The sequence below is a fragment of the Nomia melanderi genome, chromosome 5 (genome assembly GCF_051020985.1).
Source record: "Nomia melanderi isolate GNS246 chromosome 5, iyNomMela1, whole genome shotgun sequence".
Classification (NCBI taxonomy): Eukaryota; Metazoa; Arthropoda; class Insecta; order Hymenoptera; family Halictidae; genus Nomia; species Nomia melanderi.
This window is the reverse complement of record NC_135003.1, coordinates 16,811,855-16,831,603: the sequence shown is the minus strand read 5'-3', so window position 1 is coordinate 16,831,603 and position 19,749 is coordinate 16,811,855. Positions and strand designations below refer to the sequence as shown.

General features: G+C 51.1%; 2 protein-coding genes across 5 annotated transcripts; one reads left to right on the top strand and one right to left on the bottom strand.

The window, feature by feature from the left end:
- The first annotated feature begins 686 nt into the window (after positions 1 to 686).
- LOC116424437 (scavenger receptor class B member 1) lies at positions 687 to 4,910 on the top strand. Its single transcript, XM_031970834.2, has 4 exons — positions 687 to 2,338; positions 3,390 to 3,667; positions 4,051 to 4,300; positions 4,410 to 4,910. Exons 1-4 carry the CDS (start codon positions 1,679 to 1,681, stop codon positions 4,788 to 4,790), a joined length of 1,569 nt encoding a protein of 522 aa, XP_031826694.2. The 5' UTR covers positions 687 to 1,678; the 3' UTR covers positions 4,791 to 4,910.
- A 552-nt stretch (positions 4,911 to 5,462) lies between these two features.
- On the bottom strand, positions 5,463 to 19,518 carry emp (epithelial membrane protein). Of its 4 annotated transcripts, none has more exons than XM_076368083.1 (8): positions 19,371 to 19,518; positions 19,080 to 19,216; positions 18,149 to 19,004; positions 9,564 to 9,901; positions 7,671 to 8,168; positions 7,208 to 7,406; positions 6,909 to 7,117; positions 5,463 to 6,829 (listed from the first exon to the last, which is right to left on the bottom strand). In XM_076368083.1, the coding sequence occupies exons 3-8, from the start codon at positions 18,204 to 18,206 to the stop codon at positions 6,572 to 6,574; spliced, it is 1,560 nt and encodes a 519-aa protein (XP_076224198.1). In that variant the 5' UTR covers positions 18,207 to 19,004; positions 19,080 to 19,216; positions 19,371 to 19,518; the 3' UTR covers positions 5,463 to 6,571. The 4 variants fall into 4 exon arrangements, with proteins under 4 accessions (XP_076224198.1, XP_076224197.1, XP_076224196.1 ...); XM_076368082.1 differs by having other exon boundaries at positions 19,290 to 19,473; XM_076368081.1 differs by having other exon boundaries at positions 18,149 to 19,216.
- Between the last annotated feature and the right edge of the window lie 231 nt (positions 19,519 to 19,749).

Genomic DNA, 19,749 nt, shown 5'->3' with positions numbered 1-19,749 from the left:
CGATCGGTATTTCAGATCATCGGATATCAAGTTACCGACGAGAGATAGGATAGAGTAACATCGTCTGAGCCTCCGTGGCTGATGAAAAATGATTTCAAAAATGCAGTATCGGAGTGATGAAATAAAAAGGCAATCGCAAAGAATTCTCGCAAACTCTATCTGAAAGGGACTTATATGGAAAATTTCAGTGCCATGCAGTTCGTCAGACTTTCGCTTACGTTCTCTACAAATTCTGATAATGAATTTAAGGAATATATTCTTAGAAGGAAATTTACCTTGTAAAACATTCAAGTTTTCTCTGAAAATTTCAAGACCTTAACTTTATAGATGCAATCTTCGAAAAACAAAGTACAGTGGCTAGTGTCTCGAGATTCTCGATCGGTAACCTGCGAGCATCGATTCGATTGCGATTTGAAACGCTCGCGGAACGTACAAAGCGAACACGTTTCGTTAGAAAATGACAGTAGAACCGAAGAATGAAATAAAACCAAAACAGATTCCTGGAATCCGGTTAAACCTGAAAAATGTCAGAGGTAGAATTCATTTAAATTTGAAATCCGCATGAGAATAAGTCGGAGAAACGGCGAAGCGCGAGGCAAGAGCGATACGCCGGTCGATCGACGGATATCGAACGGGGAAAAAACAAACGGAGCATCATAGGGTCCGTTGCGCAATCGCAACGCACCGTAAGAGAAGCGTAACGACCGCGGCTGGTATCTGTCGTACGATTCGTTACGTTCGCGCGTGAAAGGCGAGCAGCGAACACCAAACAACGCGCGGCGCGTCAGCGCGTACAGAGGCGGGTGAAAAGGGTATCTGCCAGCCACAACATCGGTCGGTCTTGATAAAATCGAATCGACGACAGCGGAGCGCATCGCGACGCTCCTTTCCCGCGCTGCAGCTTCCCACGCGGCGCATCCACGCACACTCTCGAGAATGTTCCGCTTCGTTGGAAGCAAATGAAACGTCGCATGAAAGAGAAACGAGGCGCGACGCGTCTCGCCGCGATAAACCGTCCAATATCGATCATTCAACCGATTTTTGCGTCTGCGAACGATACAGCCTCTCCAGACCGTCCAGCGTTCGAAGCCGGAAATAGGTAGACGTATCTTTCAGGTGCGCGGGTCGATGCAGCGAAAGAAACCGGTGAACTCCGTTGAAACGTCGAGTTTCAACTCGAATTCGAGAAATCTCTGATAACATCGGATAAAGTAACGTTAAGAGGAAGGGGATCGACGCAGGATTTCTCGCGACGAGAAGTCCGCGATCCCCGGCTGACGAGACGATTCCGAGAGTGTCCTAAGTTTGGTAGCGAACTAGGGTCATCGCGCGGCGAGGTTATCGATGGATCCAGGAAAGGTGGGGAGATCTCTGTACGTCGTCGACGTACTCCACGGTCCTCGGTAAATCGACGAAACGACGGGCAAGCGATCGGACCGGAGTCGAGCGTCGCGCGTTCGCGAACGATGATTGAATGATTTGATGATTGGATGATTTGAACGTACCGGTCGGTTCGTGGACACGGTCAGAGACGAGGAAACGGAGAAACGTGGAAACGAAGGAGCGCGTGCACCGCGAACGATCGAAGACGAGAGTGCTGCCGGAGCCGATCCATCCCTTGCAACCGAGGCTCGAAGGGTGTCGGAAGTTCGCGATCGGCCCCGCGCCTCGCCGGACGATGGAAACGAAGAGCTGGCTGCGGGCGATGCGGAGATGCTTCAACGGGACCAGGAAGAGACGGCTGCTGTGGCTGTACGGGCTGGCGTCTGTCGCCAGCCTCGTCACGTTCGTCGCGTTTTGGTGCACCAGTGTGTTTCGGGACGCGATTCTGTCGAACCTGGAGCTGCGGAACGGCACCCCCTCGTTCCTGCTGTGGCAGCGACCGCCGGTCGGCCTCGTGTTCCGCGTGCACGTCTTCAATTACACGAATCTGAGGGAGTTCGAGAGCGGCCACGCCGACAAGCTTCGCGTTCAGGAAGTCGGCCCCCTCGTCTACCGGGAGACGCTGAATCGAGTGAATCCGCGGCTCCACGAGAACGGGACGATCACCTATCAGGAGAAACGGAGCTTCGAATGGATCTCCGGGGTGTCCGAGGATCAGGTCGTCGTCGTGCCCAATGTGCTGCTCATGTCTACGCTGGCTTACTCTAGGAACCTGCCGTTCGCCGTGGGGATCGGTATAGCCATACTCCTGTCGAGTCTGCACGCGAAACCCTTCCTAGAGCTGCCCGTAGGCGAATTACTCTGGGGCTACGAGGACAAGCTGTTCAACACGATGAAACCGTTAGCTTCGTTCAGACACCACGTCCCCTTCGAGAAGTTTGGGCTTCTCGCATTCGTACGTATACTGTCGAAACGTTCAACTTTTCGTCGATTTTTTTTGTTTCATTCTTTGTCTGTCTGTCCGTATAGTTGTCCAATATTACTACCATTCATTCAACTATCCGGTTGTCTATTTCCCTTTCTATCTAGATGATTGCACATTACTTCGTTACTGCTGTCGACATCACAGTATACTTGCTGTCGAAACGTTCAACTTCTCGTCCATTTTTTTTTTCATTCTTTGTCTGTTCGTATAGTTGTCCAATCATCGAACCATTCATCCTACCATTCATTCAACTATCCACTTGTCTATTTACCTTTCTATCTGGATGATTGCACACTATTTCGTTATCGGGGATTCTGCATTGCCGGAGGTTTCGCTGCCGAGAGAGACCAGCGGCAAGAGGAGTCTCCCGCCGTGTTTTGTTTACGGCGTTGATTAATTATCGTGCGATTGCACCGACGAATAGCACATTAGTATTAAAAACGCATGCGAGAACAGGCGTTCCGCTCCGACCAATTACACACGCATTCCTTTCGAATGCCAATTCGCCGACAACGCAGGATACGCCTACCTACTTACCTAATTATTCTAAGTAGCCGTTAACCCATTCGCCGCCAATTGCGAATATACCCGTGGTTAGGAAAGCGTGTATGATCGCCGACGCGGGTATCTCCGTTATACTCTAAATGCGTCTGGACGTAAAGCGAAATGAATTGAAAGTACGAATGAAACCGCGTACTGTACGCTGGCAACGGATGCGTCCGGAGATTCGTCATTGTTACGAAACAATAAGTAATATATAGAAAGCACAAAATTCTCATGAAAGCGAACGTGTTCGTTGCGATGGGAATGAAAATCCGGTTAAAACAGAAACCGTTCCAGCATGTTCGCATCACTCGCGCATAATCGTCGTGCGACGGTGAAACCGAACGAAGCACGCATCAAAATTCGAAACTGCTTACTAGCGACATGCACTTATCTGTCAATTTATCGATCCCGGAAGTCTCGGATAGATCAAGGTCTAGGAAAACTCTCGTAATCGGTCCGCGCACGTTGGTTTCAGAGAAACGGCGTGAACGACGACCGTATCACGGTGTACACGGGGATGAACGATCTGCGGAACATCGGGCTGATCGAGCGAGTGAACGGTATGCGGGATCGCAAGATCTGGGGAGACGAGAGGTGCGACGCCGTGTACGGCAGCGATGGAAGCATGTTCCCACCGCACTGGATCGACCAACCCCGCGACACCGAGCTCCGAGTCTACGCGAAAGACGTCTGCCGACAACTGCCCTTTCGATACGACCGCCGCGACTCTTCGAACGGCATTCCTACCTTCAGGTGAGACTCCTTCATTGTTCCTCCAATCGAAATAAATCTCCGACTTATACTTCACGAAGACTTGAAGATCGTCTTCGGTTCTCGAAACAGTAAAGATCATACCGAACGATTACGAAGAACCGAATCCAGGTCTACTCGATGTATCTTCGGTTCAACCACTGCGTGAACCGTCGGTTTCCATTTGATTCGCGCAATGCTCGAGAATAATCTTCGATAAAACAATAGATTCGATTTGCAATAACGTTACATCGTCGAACGGAGTCTCCGAAACTAGCTCGAGATCGCGGTCACGCGTGGGAGACGTCATTCCGAGTGGTTGAACAGTTTGCAGAAGTGCGTCGAGCCCAGGTTTTTCGAATCAATGACTCGCCCTATCCCCGTAGGTACAATTTACCGACCGACATTTTTTCGACCAACGACGAGAACTCCTGCTACTGCTCGAAGGAGTCGGCCGACTCCGCTACCAGAAGATGCCCGCCGATGGGGACGTTCAACGTTTCCGCCTGCAAATTCGGCGCCCCGATAATGATGTCGTACCCCCACTTTTACTCGGCCGACAAGTCGCTGTTCGAGGACATCGACGGTTTAAATCCTGCACGCAAACACGGCGAGAGTTACATTCATCTCCATCAGGTACTGGTCCGATCTTCTCGTTCTGTCTCTTTGTTTCCCGGTTCTTTCCCGGTTCTCGCGCGACAATTCTACGTGTTCCGGATTTTCAAAGGACATTCAACGATTTCAGACATTAGGCGTGACACTGGCAGCCAGAATCAAGATGCAGATGAACGTGGAGGTGCGCAAGGCGTCGCCGATACCGTTTTTGGACCGCTTGAAAGACGGCGCCATTTTACCGTTAATCTGGACGGACTCCGAAGTCGAGGAGCTGCCCGAGTCCCTGCAGCGAGTGTTGTACCGAGGACACTATCTCGTGAACGCCATCGAAGCCGGGTTTCAATGGTGCAGCCTGGTCGGCGTTGTTCTTTCGTTCGGCGCCTTGGTCGCCGTGCTGAACAAGGAGAAGCGCGGGAAACTCGACGGGAAACTCGACGGGAAACTCGACGGGAAACTCGACTCGCTGGGAGACCACCGATCAGTCGTCCGCACAGAGGTTGCCGCAACGTGAACCGACCGTCCGTGTCGCGTTTCCTCGTTCGCCTCGGTTTCAGCAACGCCCCCGACGCGTGGGAGTACTGGACGCGTGTGCGTCGCGACGAAACTGTTGAAAAAAAACGTGCCGAAACTACTTTGCGTTTGTTGTTCTAACCGTTTCACGGCTCTTAGCGCAGATAGGTACCCCTTTCAGTGGCTGTGGGAGCACGGGTTTCGTCGGCGCGATGGAAGCGTGCGACTTGCTTTCACTGGCGCGACGTCGATATCGTTTCTCGTTTGTCCGGTAACGTGAGAGCTCGGTATGCGATTCACCCGGCGACAGCGGTCGCCAACGCCGCTTCATCGATCGCGTTCGGATTCGCGCAAATGAATCGCGATAACGCGGCGGCGACCAGTCGTTTATCGAGGAACGATCTCGACGGCCGGCGATCGATCTCGCGCACGAACGCGAGGCGAGCGTCGAGTCGCGATCCATTTTCCTGGAAACACGATAACCGAGGTCGCATCGCGGAACATCTTCCGCAAACCGAGATAACTGGATCACTTTTCCATTTTTTTCTCCCGCAGCGTTTATCGTGCGCAACGAATGCAGACGCTGCAAAAAACGCCGACCTCCGTCCGGAGCGTCGACGGGGAACGTTCGATCGCGCGAGCGATCCGACCTCGCGGGACCAACGCGAGCGTGTACCACTCTTAGAAAATTTTTATTCATTTCCACCGAATCGCTGGGAACCGGCGCGAGCTCGGTCCCGAAAACCATGTTCGCTGTACAAAACTAAATTTACCTAAGAACCTAACCGCAAATCCATCCAGAGTAACGATTTTAAAACGAGATACGCATACTAGTAACCGATAATGAATAACAATAGGGCCGCGATCGTCGCGGGACGCGTCGAAACGCGAGCGCGCACGATCGGATATATACAATGCATACGTGTAAACGCGAGCCGTGTCGCACGCGTTCAATGGACGGAATGATTTCGTTGGCTGTTTCTACGTACGGTACACCATTTGCCCTAATGACGAGGATCAACGATCCGGAAGCCTGTTCCAGATTCGCTTTTTCAACTTTTTCCGCGCGCCGTTCCGCCGACACGCGACCGTTCTGTCTCTGTTCCTCTTCCTCCGTCTCCCTCCTCCTCCTCCTCCTCCTCCTCCTCCTCCGAATGGTACAGTTCACGAACCACGGAGACGTTCCCGATCGAATCGCGCGGAGAGTCTCCGGGACGGACGATCGGTATCGTAGGTTCGAGCGTGGTGAGCGATGTGTGTCGAGAACACGGAGTCCTTGAAAACGGTGAGCCGAATACCGTTACGCGGCGCGACCTAACAGTCTCCAGTGGTCTAGCGTCTCCTCCCAGCCGCGCTTCGCCGTAACGTATCGTACCGAGTCGAACCGGACCGTCCATTTGGACTCGTACGAACGTATACATATATGTATATATATATATATACATATACATACATATATATACATATATACATACATTTAGATATATATATATATATACGTTCAAACGTGTCCGAAGATTCGCGTTTACTCTCCCCTCGTCCATGTTCCCTCCGCCTCCCGTCCCTCGACCGCTTTCTTCCTCCATCTCGGAGCCGGCTCGAATCGACGATGGAACAAGAAAGCGTGCGAGCGAGCGAGCGAGCGAGCGTGCACCAAAAGTTAACGTAGTCTATATGTCGAATGTTCATTCACGTCGGGGTTGAAGAGTGCGCGCAGCCCTGCGCGCACCGGTCGACGGAGAATCCGATGTCTAGGAAGTCAAGGAGCCGGAACCCGCCGATCTACTTGGAACCCGAGGAATTCTGGAAAGCCGGATTCAGCTGACCGGTTTTCCCGCCACTGGCGTTCGACGGTAACGGATTGCTGAGGTGCAGTTTCTCTTGGCGCTTCGCGGCACGCGCCAGGCAGACGAGCGCGCCGATCAGGACGATCGCGCCGATCGCGGCGAGCGCCCCGGACACCGCCGACCGGGCGATCGGCGGCACGTCCACCGCCATCTTCATCAGGCTCCGCATTTCCACGGGCAGCTCCTCGATCCCCTGCGAACCGTCAACGACACGCGTCATCTCGATTCGTCGTCCGGTCGACGATCGGTTTCGCGGTCCTTCTCATACTCACGTCCTCGAACCACATGATGGGGAACACTATATCCGGAAACGTGGCGACCTGCTTGATGTCCCGCACCTGGCTGACCGCCAGATTGATTTGAATTCTCGCCTTCGCTCGCAGCGAAGTGCCCATCATCGGCTGGACGTCGATGTAGAACTGATGCTTCTCCTCGATGGGTGCCGATATTCCGTTCACGGCTGTGCGTAGCGTGGGATCCGCTGTAACAGTTGCAAACCGGGTTTTCAGTAGTTGCCCACCGTTGACACGGTAGTCCGTTGTAGGGTCCGAAGATCGGTGCTGCGTCTTACCGAGGTAGAAGTGCGGGAAGCTAAGCAAAACCGGCGATTCGTATTGACACAGAGAAGCGTTGAAGGTTCCCTCTGGCGCGCACGGTGGCCCGGCCGGGCAGAAGCATTGCTGCGACTCCACTCTGCTGGGAGAGGCGAACGCGTCCTTCGAAGGGACGAATCTGTATCCGGGAACTCCGCCGGCGGTAGTCACCTCCTCCTAGAAAGAGAGACAGTTGGTCTCTAATTGGTTAAGGACCTAGCGGAGATCCTACGCGTTCGCTACCATCAGAAAAATACTAGCGCCAGTATGCTAACGATTGATGTTCTTACAATTAAAGACGAATATTTTTCGAAAAGCATCTTTTCGCGACTATTAGCTGTAACGATGATCAATACTTCGATGGTAGCGAACGTTAACCCAGATCTCTGGTTTCCAATCTCCACTTTGGTCTCGCATCTCTGATTTTAGATCGGCGATTACCTTGAACACAAGAGGCAAAGTCCTGCAGAGATCCTTGTCGAAGACTTTCAGCACCGTCTGTTTGGTGATGCGCGGTGGAAAAATGCTGCCATCGCTGCCAGCGATGCTGTCGCATTCCGGAGTGGTCCAGTGGCCGAGACTGCCCTTTCCGTTCCATTTGTCGAGGACGCCGTACTTGGAAATGTCCCCTTGTCCGGTGAAGATCGTGAACCAGTCGGGCATCGTGGTATTCTTGCCGTACATCAGGCCGAATTGGTCGTACGGCAGCTTCTGCTCCTTCGGCACGACATCCTTGGCCAACTTGAGCAACGGATCCTCGTAGCCCCAAAGCAGCTGCCCGATCGACACCTCGACGAACGGCTTTATCCGGAGAATGTCCATTATCGATGCCATCGCCAATCTGAGGAAACGCGCCGCGTGTTTCGACTGGCTGGTCGCCGACAGCATCGGCACGTTCGGGACCACCACCAGATCTTCCTCCGAGCCGATCGACTTCTCCTGCAACCATCGCGACCAGCGTGTTTTCAATTCACCGGCCGTTCGTTCCGCGAAAGCCTCTGATACTCTACGAAACACAACGATACGCCACGGGATTCTACGAAACGCTTCCTTCGATTCACTTCGCCCGCGAGCCTGCGGCACGTGCGGTTTGTCATTCTTCGGGTTCAGACTCTGAGATTCTTTGTAATGCTACGAACTTCCGCGAGATCTTGTAGCATTTACGGAAATTTTACGGAATCCTAAAATTCTAAGACAGTCTACGAAAGTCGGAAATCCTACGAAGATTCACAGATTTTCAGAAGAATCTACGAAATCCTACGAAGTTCCACAGGTTTTCAGAGAATTCTACAAAACTCCGAGCGCCCATAGGTATTTCCATTCTCCCCCCGTCCATTCCTCCGTCTGTCCCGATCAATGCGGCCCGATTCGTTTCGCGGTTTCGAAAACAGCCGAGATATTCTTCCACGTACCGCGGATGCGCGTGTAGGTATTCTCGACGATGCGAGCGGCGATATTATTCGAGCGAGCCACATTGTTCTCCCGTATAACAATACCGACAATTGTGAGAATCGAGGTGTCGTGCGTGTCCCGGGGAAACGTGCCACGTTGGCCAAACGCTAGTCGCACACCTTTGCTTTTAATTCACGGAAGCGCGTTGCTCCGCTATTACGATCTTACTCAACCCGACTATCGTTACCTAGCGGCGTTGCGTCATTCCGCGCGACCCGACTTACTCTCGAGACTTTTACAAGAAACCACGGCGCTACATTCCCCACCATCCTCCTGCCTCCCCCCGCCGCCCTCCACCTTCGCGATCATCTGTCCCCTTCTGACTTTCCCGTTTCCTTTTCCCGATCATCTCCTTGCTACTCTGTTTCCCTTTTCACGTTCCCCGTTTTCGCGAGACAAGCCGTGACGACGGAACACCGCTGCTAATGGAGAATCCGAAGCAACTCGATGTTTTCAGGATGGTAGAACCACCAGCTAGGCACGCGGAAAAATACATGTGTCGTTAGATGAAAAAAGTGATACAGGAAAATGAGTTACTATCGATCGACGCTGTTGCATATGTATTGCATTGTTCAAGTTCCATTGTGTACCAGTACTGAGTAAATGAATTCGAATTATTTCGTAGAGCTTGACACCCTCCGATTCTTAAGTCTCGGGAATCTGAAGATCGACGCGAATCTCCGAGATTTCCGAGACTTCGAGATCTTTGAACCATACAAGGATTTCATGTCGGAGACTACTGAAAGTGATTCTTGTTCTTCGCGGCGAGTACACGCGACAAACGACTCAAAGCCTTCGCAACCCATCGCTAAACGTCGCTGCCATCTTGTCGGCGGCCGCTGGGACCGGAAGACGACGGGAGAAAGGAGAAAGAACGCTTACCGGCGAAAAGGCGAACCGTTTCTTCACTTTGTACGACACGGTGTCATTCTCGTTGAATTTCACCTCGACCTTTTCCCAGTGCTGCACGTACACGTAGGGGCCGAGCTCCTTCAGCGTCGGTTTCTCGCCGTCGTTCAAGAATTCATCGGCGTTCGTCACGTTGTAGATGTACACGCTCAGCTGAGGTGTTACGGGCGGTTCCCTCCACCAATCGAACGTGCGGCCACCCTCGCGCAGAGCTATCTCTCTGTTCAGCAGCACGTCGACCAGCTTCGGGAACACCGCTGCCAAAATCGCTGACACTATTATCAGCAACGCCCCGACAGCCACTGCTGCCCCTGAAATCAAATCAAACTGGTGTTGTAAAATGGGATGCGTGTCTTGAGCCTTGAAAGCTACGGTCGCGACTCGAGTCTTCGAAACTGTAGAGCCCTTAAGCTCAAAGATTCCAGTCTTCAGAACTATAGTGTCTTTAAACTCAAAGACTCAAGCCTTCAGATCTAAAGTCCTTAAACTCGAAGACTAGAACTCTCAACTCTAAAAGTTGAAGTCTTCAAAGTTCGAGTCTTTAAACTCAAAGATTTGATTCTTCAGAACTATAGTGTCTTTAAACTTAAAAACTCGAGCCTTCAAAACTAGAGTCCTTAAACTCGAATACTAGAATTCTCAGCTCTAAAAGTTGAAGTCTTCAAAGCTCGAGTCTTTAAGCTCAAACACTCGAGCCTTCAAAACTAGAGTCCTTAAACTCGAAGGCTCAATCCATCTGTTGCTATGTTAACACCGCAAAGCTGATGCCTAGACCACTTGATATCCCTTGAAAACTGAACGATAAGTTTAAAATATCCAGTGCTAAGTTAATACAGCAACCCATAGATCGAGTCTTCGACAGTCTCCAAAGACTCAAGCGTTGAAAGCTGTCACGTCTCAGTTCGTGCATTCAAGATTCAGCCTTGAAGCTTCGAATACCCGAGCGACTTACAACATCAGATCAAACGCGAATTCGTAAGGTTCACGGTTGCATTCGCGGGATTCACGGAGCGCGCCGTTCCGTCGAAACTGATCGCCAAAGCGAGAAAAGAAAGTCGATCCCCACTCGCGGCCCGAAAACGCCTTTGCTTTCTATCGTGTCGCGTTTGCTCGTCATTAGGAACGATCCTTGCTATCTGTTATTCGCATTTCCCTGGCCGCGTACTCGTAACTTGGCACTCGGTTTTCATTGAGCAGCTTCGGCCACCGACCCGATCGCATCGGAAACGTAAACCGATTTCGCCCCTTTCTACTAGTATTTTCTATGATCAAGCAAACGTTTATCTTCAAGAAATTTAACCACATTATTCTCGATGCTCTCAATAGTAGAGAACCATTTCCTTGAACCTCCTCAAAATGTTGCTTGCCAGACAAAATCGTCAACGTTACACATTTAAGTCGAGCAACGGCCTCATTCATTCCGCTGAACTAATCAAATTCCTAAATGTTTACGTCCCACTGTATCTGTTTAGATTCCCCGACTTCTGGCATCCTCAGACATTCGCGTTTAGGCTCGCTCGTATAAATACCATCAACAGGATATGCAAGTTAAGTAATACCTTGAGTAACAGCGTTCGCTATTTTTCAAGCTCGGTTAATACTCTCGAGAAAGCTGTCTATAACACTCGAACAGACAGCCGTACCCTAATCGTTAGAAACCATATGATCCTTCAGTCGCCTGGTTCGTAGAAACGATGACTACCTACACATTTATCTCTACGCTTATGTAAAAGAGTTTCACTCATACGTCTGTTAAATAAATCAATTTATTCCCAAGACTCGTAACGTTCTGAATCATCGCTTACCGTTCATCGGAGGTCTGTTTAGCTTCTGTTACTCTAAATTAACCGATTTCCCGCAAAACGTCACTCGCAAGCGTCCGAAGTTTTTCTATACCGCGAGAGATGTTCATAAGGTATCGATACCTCGACATTTCCGAAGTTTCCGTCGCGCAACCGATCGGCCGCGACCGTGCGATGTCGCGCGAGTCGAGCTACGATGGCAACGACGATTCGGCCGGTTAATTTTTCAGTCACGTAGTTGAAAAGGCACGTACACGTCACCGCGCGTGTCGACCTTCGAAAGAAGCGGTCCTACTTTTCCACGTCTCCCCGCGATACTTTGAACCGCGACTTAGGACGCGAGGCCTCTCGATTTAATCCTTCCGATCGACGCGATCGAGCCGTGAACCGTCGCGTCGCAATTCCGCGACAATAACGGTCCCCGACTCGTTTCACCGGCGACGCGACGCAACCAGGCAAAACCAGGCAGAACTGTTACGGACAGAACGAACGTCGACGTAAAAATCCGATCGAGCAACTCGCGATTTAATGTTCCATCGCGAAACGACCGGATATCGCGACTGTCCCGAGCTTTTCGGGCAAATCGACGCACCCGTGCACCCGTAAGACCCCTCAGACTCCCACGAACCCGCGGATCAGACCGTTAATTAATCCCATGCTATTCAAATCAGTGTCATACGACACCTACAATTACTGTCTCGCGAGCGCAATGATTTCGTTCGGTATTACTGAAATCAGCGCTCTTGGATACTCCAAATCCACGCACAAAAGAAACCGTGCAATTGAAGCGCCGCCTTTTAAAAGAATAACCCAATTAGTCTCTGTTGTGGATTCAAGTAATCCCTGAGCGATTACATAAGGATTATCAATTCCCTCATACATTTGTATGTTTACCGAGAACAATCGTATGCTGGTGGAGTTCTAATAATAGTTCTAATAATAATCTCCTCTTTCCGCGAACTCGCTAGGCATTGCCGACGAAAATTCTCAACCACCCAGTTAAGTGTTAACCTTTGCTCAACTACATGGCGATTGCTTAAGCAATAAAAAAGGAGACTAAGTACTGATCTCTCGCTGTTTGAGTAATCGTTTCTCTGCTACGTAATGTTCCAACTATGAACATTTGAAGTGTCGATCTCCCTCCGCAAAGGATCGTTAATTCGGTCGTCGCGATTCCTATATTGGAAGCTGATTTAGGGGTTACTTCCGTCGAAGAGGGGAAATTTCCTGCCGATCGAACGAACGGGGCGTCGCATGAAAAATGCGAGGCACGACGCGGCGACCCACGGACGTCACCGACTCGACCTTACAAAATCCCTCGAGCCGATGTCGCGACCTCGACGAGACCAGCGCTTTCCAGCGGACGCGACGCGTCTAACGAACGAACGGAACGAAGACGGACTGCTTTGTTTTCCGCCGTGTCGCCCGGAGGAATTCTGTCCTCGTAATCGTCCGGTGGTCCGACCATGGAGCCCGACGTTGTTACGTTTGGTGGCGGCTAATGCGAAAGAAATTGATCGAAACGACCGCGTCGGGGATTACGAAAGCTGTCGCGCGATCGATTGTCTCGAAGGTGTCGCAAGGAATGCGAGGGAGCGCGAGTCCCGCATATGCAAACATCGCGCGGCGCGTTGCCGTCGTCGACGTCGGCCGATGTGGAAACTCGCGGGCGACGGGACCGACGCCGATTTCTCGACGTCGTGCAACGTCGACCGACCCGACGGTCGCCCCGCGAATTCGCATCGTCGGCGTCTTACTGTAACGCGTCGCTACGCAACGCATCGAATCGAAATTTTGCCGTAACTGATATTTGGAGATATTCGTATTTACTTCTGCGAGGCGTCGTGTTTTGTTATAGTTTCTGTGTACTTATTGTATTGTAGTAGACTTTAGTTTGCTATGTTGTACTATCCTACATTCCATTGTTCTACACTGCACTGTACGTTTAATATTAATCGGGAAGTAAACAACTGACGTTGAATACAAGTGTTCAACAGCGCGAGTAACTAGATAATAGTGCGACGTAAGATTTGTAGCACCGAGTAATTGAGTCGCTCGGAAGCCAGCGCGGTTAAGTGAGGAAAAGAAAAATTGAGAAGATTAACGTTTCAGTTTCTGAAACGATCGCACAGCGTACGCTGAAGCTATAGAGGGAAGGGATTCTGGAACAAACGAAGAAACGAGTTAATCCTTGAACAACTAAAAGGAATGTTGTTTGTTCCATTCGAAAATCGACTGAACGCGTTGGTTTCTGACTCGATTAATAATCAATATTGTTTATCTTCGCTGTGACAGATCAAGCGACACGCGAAACGCTCAAGATTCCCGCGAAAGGAGCTTGTTTTCCCTGTTGACGCTCCCGAAACAGGAATAACACCGACGAAGTCATCAATTAGAGAACAAACATCGGGGTCCTTATGATTTTTTAAGAAACCAGACTCGCGAGCGACGGATGCGTAACGCGAAAACACGAAAGTCCGCGCTGCGAACCAATAGACCGAGCTGGAGCTGTGTGTTTGCAAAGAAAGAAAGGTGGTGGCCGCGGATGGAGATTTGAACGGCCGCACGTCACGTTTGTCCTTGAGTAAGAATCGATTCAATGGAGAGAATTCGAATGGGAAATGTAGCTATTCGCGGCGTGGAAATATACGGGAAAACATCTTCGTCTGCTCTGTGCATCTCCGAAGTAAATCAAGGAGCAGACGCAATTCGGTTACATTGGAAGTGAAACTGTTATTGTGACATCGGCCTCGGCGACATCGCTCGTTTCGAGTATTACCGACAATATCGACGATATCCTCGGTGAAATCGACGATTCGAAGATAAATAAAAGTCCCCCGAACAACTGCATCCCTGTTACTACTTCCAAAAACTTTGAATTAAACGTTCACGAGGTTTCTCTGGCTACATTCCGATAGACCATTAGCCGCAATGCAATTTTCATGTTTCTATCATACGCGTGTAATTAGCTTCGATTTTCCTTTCATGTTTTCGCTGAAAGATCTCAGGCGTTTGCACGAATAAACTCAATGGAATTAACACGCTCACTCCAGCGCTGTGAGTTACTTTTTCCCATCTGTTAGTTGAGTTCTCGAAACCAATGAAAATATTGAAACGATTAATAAATTAATTTCCAACTATTGCAATGTTTTCGAATTACCAAATCATTTGAGGAGCCATATATTCGATACACGCTGTCTAATGTGACACGAGAATATGAGCCATCTATGGTACACCATCTGATGCGATATTTTACTACGAACCACCGGCGGTGCGCGCCAGCGTAAACATGCTAAGCTGAAAATTGAAATCGCGATGAGCTAGAAGAAACTTCGCGGTGAGCAGCGCGCATTCAGAGCGGCGCACTTTCCTAGCGTCCTTATTCTCACAGTTGTCCCAACGGCGAGATGCCTGTATTACCGCCGTCACGAGCAGCCCGGAATCCTCTCTTCTTCCCACCGATCGGCCGATCGAATCGTGTAACCAGACCGTATCGCGCACCGCGCCGTTTCGACAACGGAAACGAGAATTCGACGAGTCAAGGATAACCGACGTGCGCACGGCTTCGAAAGTGGAAGCGGGGACCACCTCCGTAGTGCGCTGGCATGTAAACGATCGATTTCGAGAACGGCTACGATCGGCTAGATCGAGTTGCCGAAATCGCTCGTAGGGTACGTGCGCGGTTTCGACTAATATCGCGAGTTGCTGACAAGACGGAAGATATCTCTTGCAATGAATACATTAACCTGACTCTTGATAGTCACAGTCAAGCGTTAGAAGCATCATAATAAAATTGATCGATTGATCGACGTCACCCGTCTATCACTGCGGATCTTCGTGCAAATTCCCAAGAATACAATTAAGAAATTGAATCAACGCAGAGAGTGTTTCGTAAAGCTACTAAAAGTACACTCTAGATATTTCATAGATTTCTATGCACAAGCTTGACAATGCTTTCGAGTAGCTATTCTCACCGTTTCAAAGAGCAGCCCGCGATAGGTTCGCTCTGAAATGGAAACCCAGCTTCACACGACCGTGCTCGATACGCAACTCCGTATCTTTATTTCAGCGGTGAGCGTAAAGGTAATCCGCGTGCGGAAGAACTGGCGAGCGGGTGAAAGCGCGGTACCGCGAGCCATCCAGCCAAAGATCCAGTTAAAAATCCAGCCGGTGCAATGGTACCGGCCGACCGTCCTATCGTGCAACAAGTTACTACGACGTTTTACGCGTGTCCCGTAGCCAACCGCATCCGAGATCGAGTCGGTTCGCACGCGTTGCGGCGCGAAATCTCGACGGGAATGGAATTTTTCGCCGCAACGCGTCTAGTCGCCGGCGCGAGCGACGGACCGACCTGTTCCACGGCACCACGACACGTTCAACGGTCCCCGTTATCGGTGATTGGGCACAGCTCGCGGGCACGGGATCGAGAAACAGGGAAGAACGGTCCACGAATCGAACGGCCGCCTGTTCCCTGCGTCCTGTTTGATATTCCGGAGTTTGCGCACCCCTCGACAAACGTTCGCCGCTGCGAGAGAATTTTATGCGTTTTATATAATATTACTTTCGTACCGCGGCACTTGCGTCACACTGTTATCTAATTACTTATGGCATTAAGTATTCCTATTCGATATCGTTTTACTCGTTTTCATTGTTCCCGAGCAACTTCTAGGCTGCAGCGGTCGGTGTCAGTCAACGCGCTAATCGGCAGGAATGCCATCGAACGCACGAGCGATACCGCGCGGCTACCGTCTCTTGTCTCTTCGAGCAAACCGCACTCGAACGAAAACCCGACACCGCGGCTCGCCGCCGCGACGCATTCTTTCCGTTTTGTTTCCGTTTCCCTAGTTTTCTCTTTTCTTCCTACTTTGTTTCTAGTTTGACTCCTTGAAAGTCCTTTGAAAGTATGATTTCTTTATCAGAATCGAGTATTAACCCTTTGCGATCGAAGATTCTTTGAAATGTAGTAAATCTTCAATAGAAGCTAAATTATATATTGATTGCTTGAATAACAGCAAAAACAGAAACATGCTAATCTCTCGCTGTCCGAGTAATTCAATCATCTGCCTGCGAATTAGTCTTCCAAATTTGAGCGTTTCATCTCGACAATGTCGACATTCGTATGCAAAGGGTTAAAGAAACGCAGGAATAGAAACTCGTCTACCGACAGTCTGTCGTGCATGTCTCTTTGAAGATTATCGGGAAAAATACAGTGGATAAATGATGATCCGCGATCATCGTCGTTAACCGACGCACCGCGGTTCGAGCAGCGATCCCGAAAAGCAAACCTATGTACTTACGTACATCTACCTACGCGTACTTGTCGGCAATTACTCGCTATTATATAAGGCTACGCTTCCTGCTCTTACTCGGAAAGCTTCGCGCCTACCAAATGAACCAGCACCGCGCTCGTTCGAGGGAACGAAACTAGTCCGGACGGTGCCAACGTCTTTTTTGCCGTTTGAAACGGTTTCCAGTTTTTCCGAAGACATCTCTGTCGTGTTTCTCGACGGAGCGCGACTCGCCCGAAGGATTAGTCGTCGTTGCCCGACTCGCTCGCCTCGAGTATTAGAAAACCAACAACGCGTTACGTTGCAACCTCGCCGCGAGTTCCTACCTGCTCCGAGCGAGGCAGCGATGAAATGTTGCGTAACTGGCCCATCAACGCCAGAAAAAAACCTAATAATGATCCCGGAATCATAACTATCTTCCTGCACGATCGTTTCTTGTGAATAGTGGTATCAAAGTTCGCTTTCTGACGCGCGAGCACACGCGACATCGGCCGTGCCGTTTCTTTATTCATTCCGGTGCCAGTTACATATTTCGTCCCCGCGGCGATCTGTCCGGCAGACAGCCTTCGGCCGCCCATTTCGCGGACGCTTCTCCAACACCTGTCGCCCGCTCCTTGAAAAATAGCTTCGTACGATTCCATTGACACGTGGCGACACCCAGCCACGAGCGCAGAGGACGTTCCCGAGATTATAAAACCCGTCGAAGGAGATCCACGTGGACGGATCGATCGAAAGCGCAGAACGAGAACGTATTATCTGATTCCCATTCAGCGGCAGGTGCGCCCGATAAATTACCATCGCATTTATCTCGTAAACCGAGCGTCGCGTATGTCGTATGCGTCATACGAGGAGAAAAAAAAGCTAGCTTTCCACGTGGAATAATCGGCTCGCGCCGCGATTTTTCGGGGACTTCTCTAAGATTCTCGGCGGCGCGGTTCGAGGCTCGCACGCACGAAAGAGAAAGAAGTCGCGCTACGTTCCCGTTCGCATTCCCGTTCGCATTCCCGTTCGAGTTTGCGTTCGAGTTTACGTTCGCGTTCGCGGGCTCCGAGTGAAAGTAAGAAAGACCCTGGTTTACGACGGTCGCTCGCGCGTTTTCGACGCGCGGATAAGTCCCCTCGCGATCGGTGCAGCGGCGTTGCAACGCCGACGCCGGCCTCGTAACTCGTTTTCCATAGAGCGGCGGCGACGACGACGCTCGCCGTCTCTATGCGAAGCGCATCCCGACGCATCGCGAAGTCGCGACACATTTCGTAGCCGGCCAGCGAGCGCACACGCGGTGACTCATCGGGCGAGCATATGAAACGACACGTTCATCGAATCGAATTAAGAGCGCATCGAGCGTGACCGTCGTGGCGCCGGTAACCGCGTTAACAACATCGTTAACCAACGTTACCCCCGAACGATGATCGGCCGTGCGCGGTACGAGCGCTCCGTACGCCTCCGTTCCATCGGCTCCATTACTTACACCATCGCCTGAGAAATCCCCCTTGGAGTTTCGCGCAAATCCCACGGTGTACCCTCATCTTGATCGGTCACCGCGTACACGCGTCGGCAAGCTCTCCGCTGGATCCGTTCTCTCCTTCCCCACGGACGCGTGTCGCTTCTTCTTTCGTTTAAACGACTTCACGTTCCTCTCGCTTCCTCCTGCTTTCTTCTTTCTTCTTCCTTCGTTTAACCTGCTTGACCTCTATTGACTCTTCCTTCCTAGTTCTCTCTCGCTCTCTCTTTCTCTCTCTCTCCCTCTCTCTCTCTCTCAGTTCGTTTCGTTCTCCGTGTATCTATATCTATGCCTGTCCCTGTTCGCGGTCTCTATCCGTAGCTGTCCGCTCGGTTTTTTCTAGAAGCCGATTTACAAGTTCTCTCGATTTCGAGCACTCTCGGCAACTCTCCGTGGCCGCGCGAACGTTGGGAATTTTAATACGCCTCTCTACTTCTTCCCGGCCAGACCTTGATCATCGTCCTCCTTCTCCCTCTTCTTCTTCTCCGCCACCTCCACCTTCTCGTTCTCGTCACCGTCACCGAATTCGTCGACTCAGTCGCGAGGATAATTACCGACGTTCGCCGAGTCGTCGTCCTTCTCGAGGGCGTTCCTTTCCGCGGAAGAACGGGCCGAAACGCGGTGGCGGTACGAGGAACGACGAGAAGGAGAAAGTCTATTCTCCTTTCCAAGCGACAAGTGTGCCACTGGCGATTCGTCGGCAACGGAACAACAACAACGATACCGAGCTCGCTCGTTCGCTCGCGCGCGATCTACGCGAAGGAACGCGCCTAGTCGGCTCCGACGGATGTATCACCTTTCTCCGAAAACTGAGCTTTCATGCCTGCAAAGCGTACAGCGTGAGAAAAATCGGCAGCCCACGGGGTGAACGTGAATCGTTGGGCCGATCGAAACGAACCGATCGAACGAGAGAAGGACCGATCGAACGATGAGAACGATAGCGGTCGCATGCGCGCCAACTGGATCGGTCTCGGGCAGGTTCGCAGATCGCGCGCTGGTCCACTTGCTCCGGTTTAAACGGCCGTGCCCTGGAAACTGGAAAAACGATGGAAAATACCGCTTCAGATAAGTTGCGAGGACGCGCGCGACCGAATTCACAGGCTATCACCTCTGCCGAGAGCTCGCTCGTGGCAATCCGGTTTTTTCCGATCGCTGGGAAGAACGAACACTCGCTGAAACCGATACTCACGGCGGAGAGGCGACGCGAACGAAAGAGAGACGCGCGATTCGGAGGAGCGGAGCGAAGCGTATTGGAACGAAGCGATCCCTGCGAAGCCGTTCGAAAGACTGCTCGAACGTCCGAACGAGTACTGCTCTCTTCCCGCACGACTGCATCGTGTAGGTACGGCAGGCTCGCGGTTCAGGTGAACGATTCATTATTACCCCCACCCGGTCCGGCTCGGTTCGGTTCTTTCCATGTCTTTCATCCTATCGTTCTTTGGCTCCACCGATTCTTCTTTCCCTTTCGCCCTCTTCGCTGCTACCTCCTACCATGCTCGGCGCCCTACCACTGCAACCATAACGACAACCATGACTACCACCATCAGCGCCACCGCTGCTGCTACCGC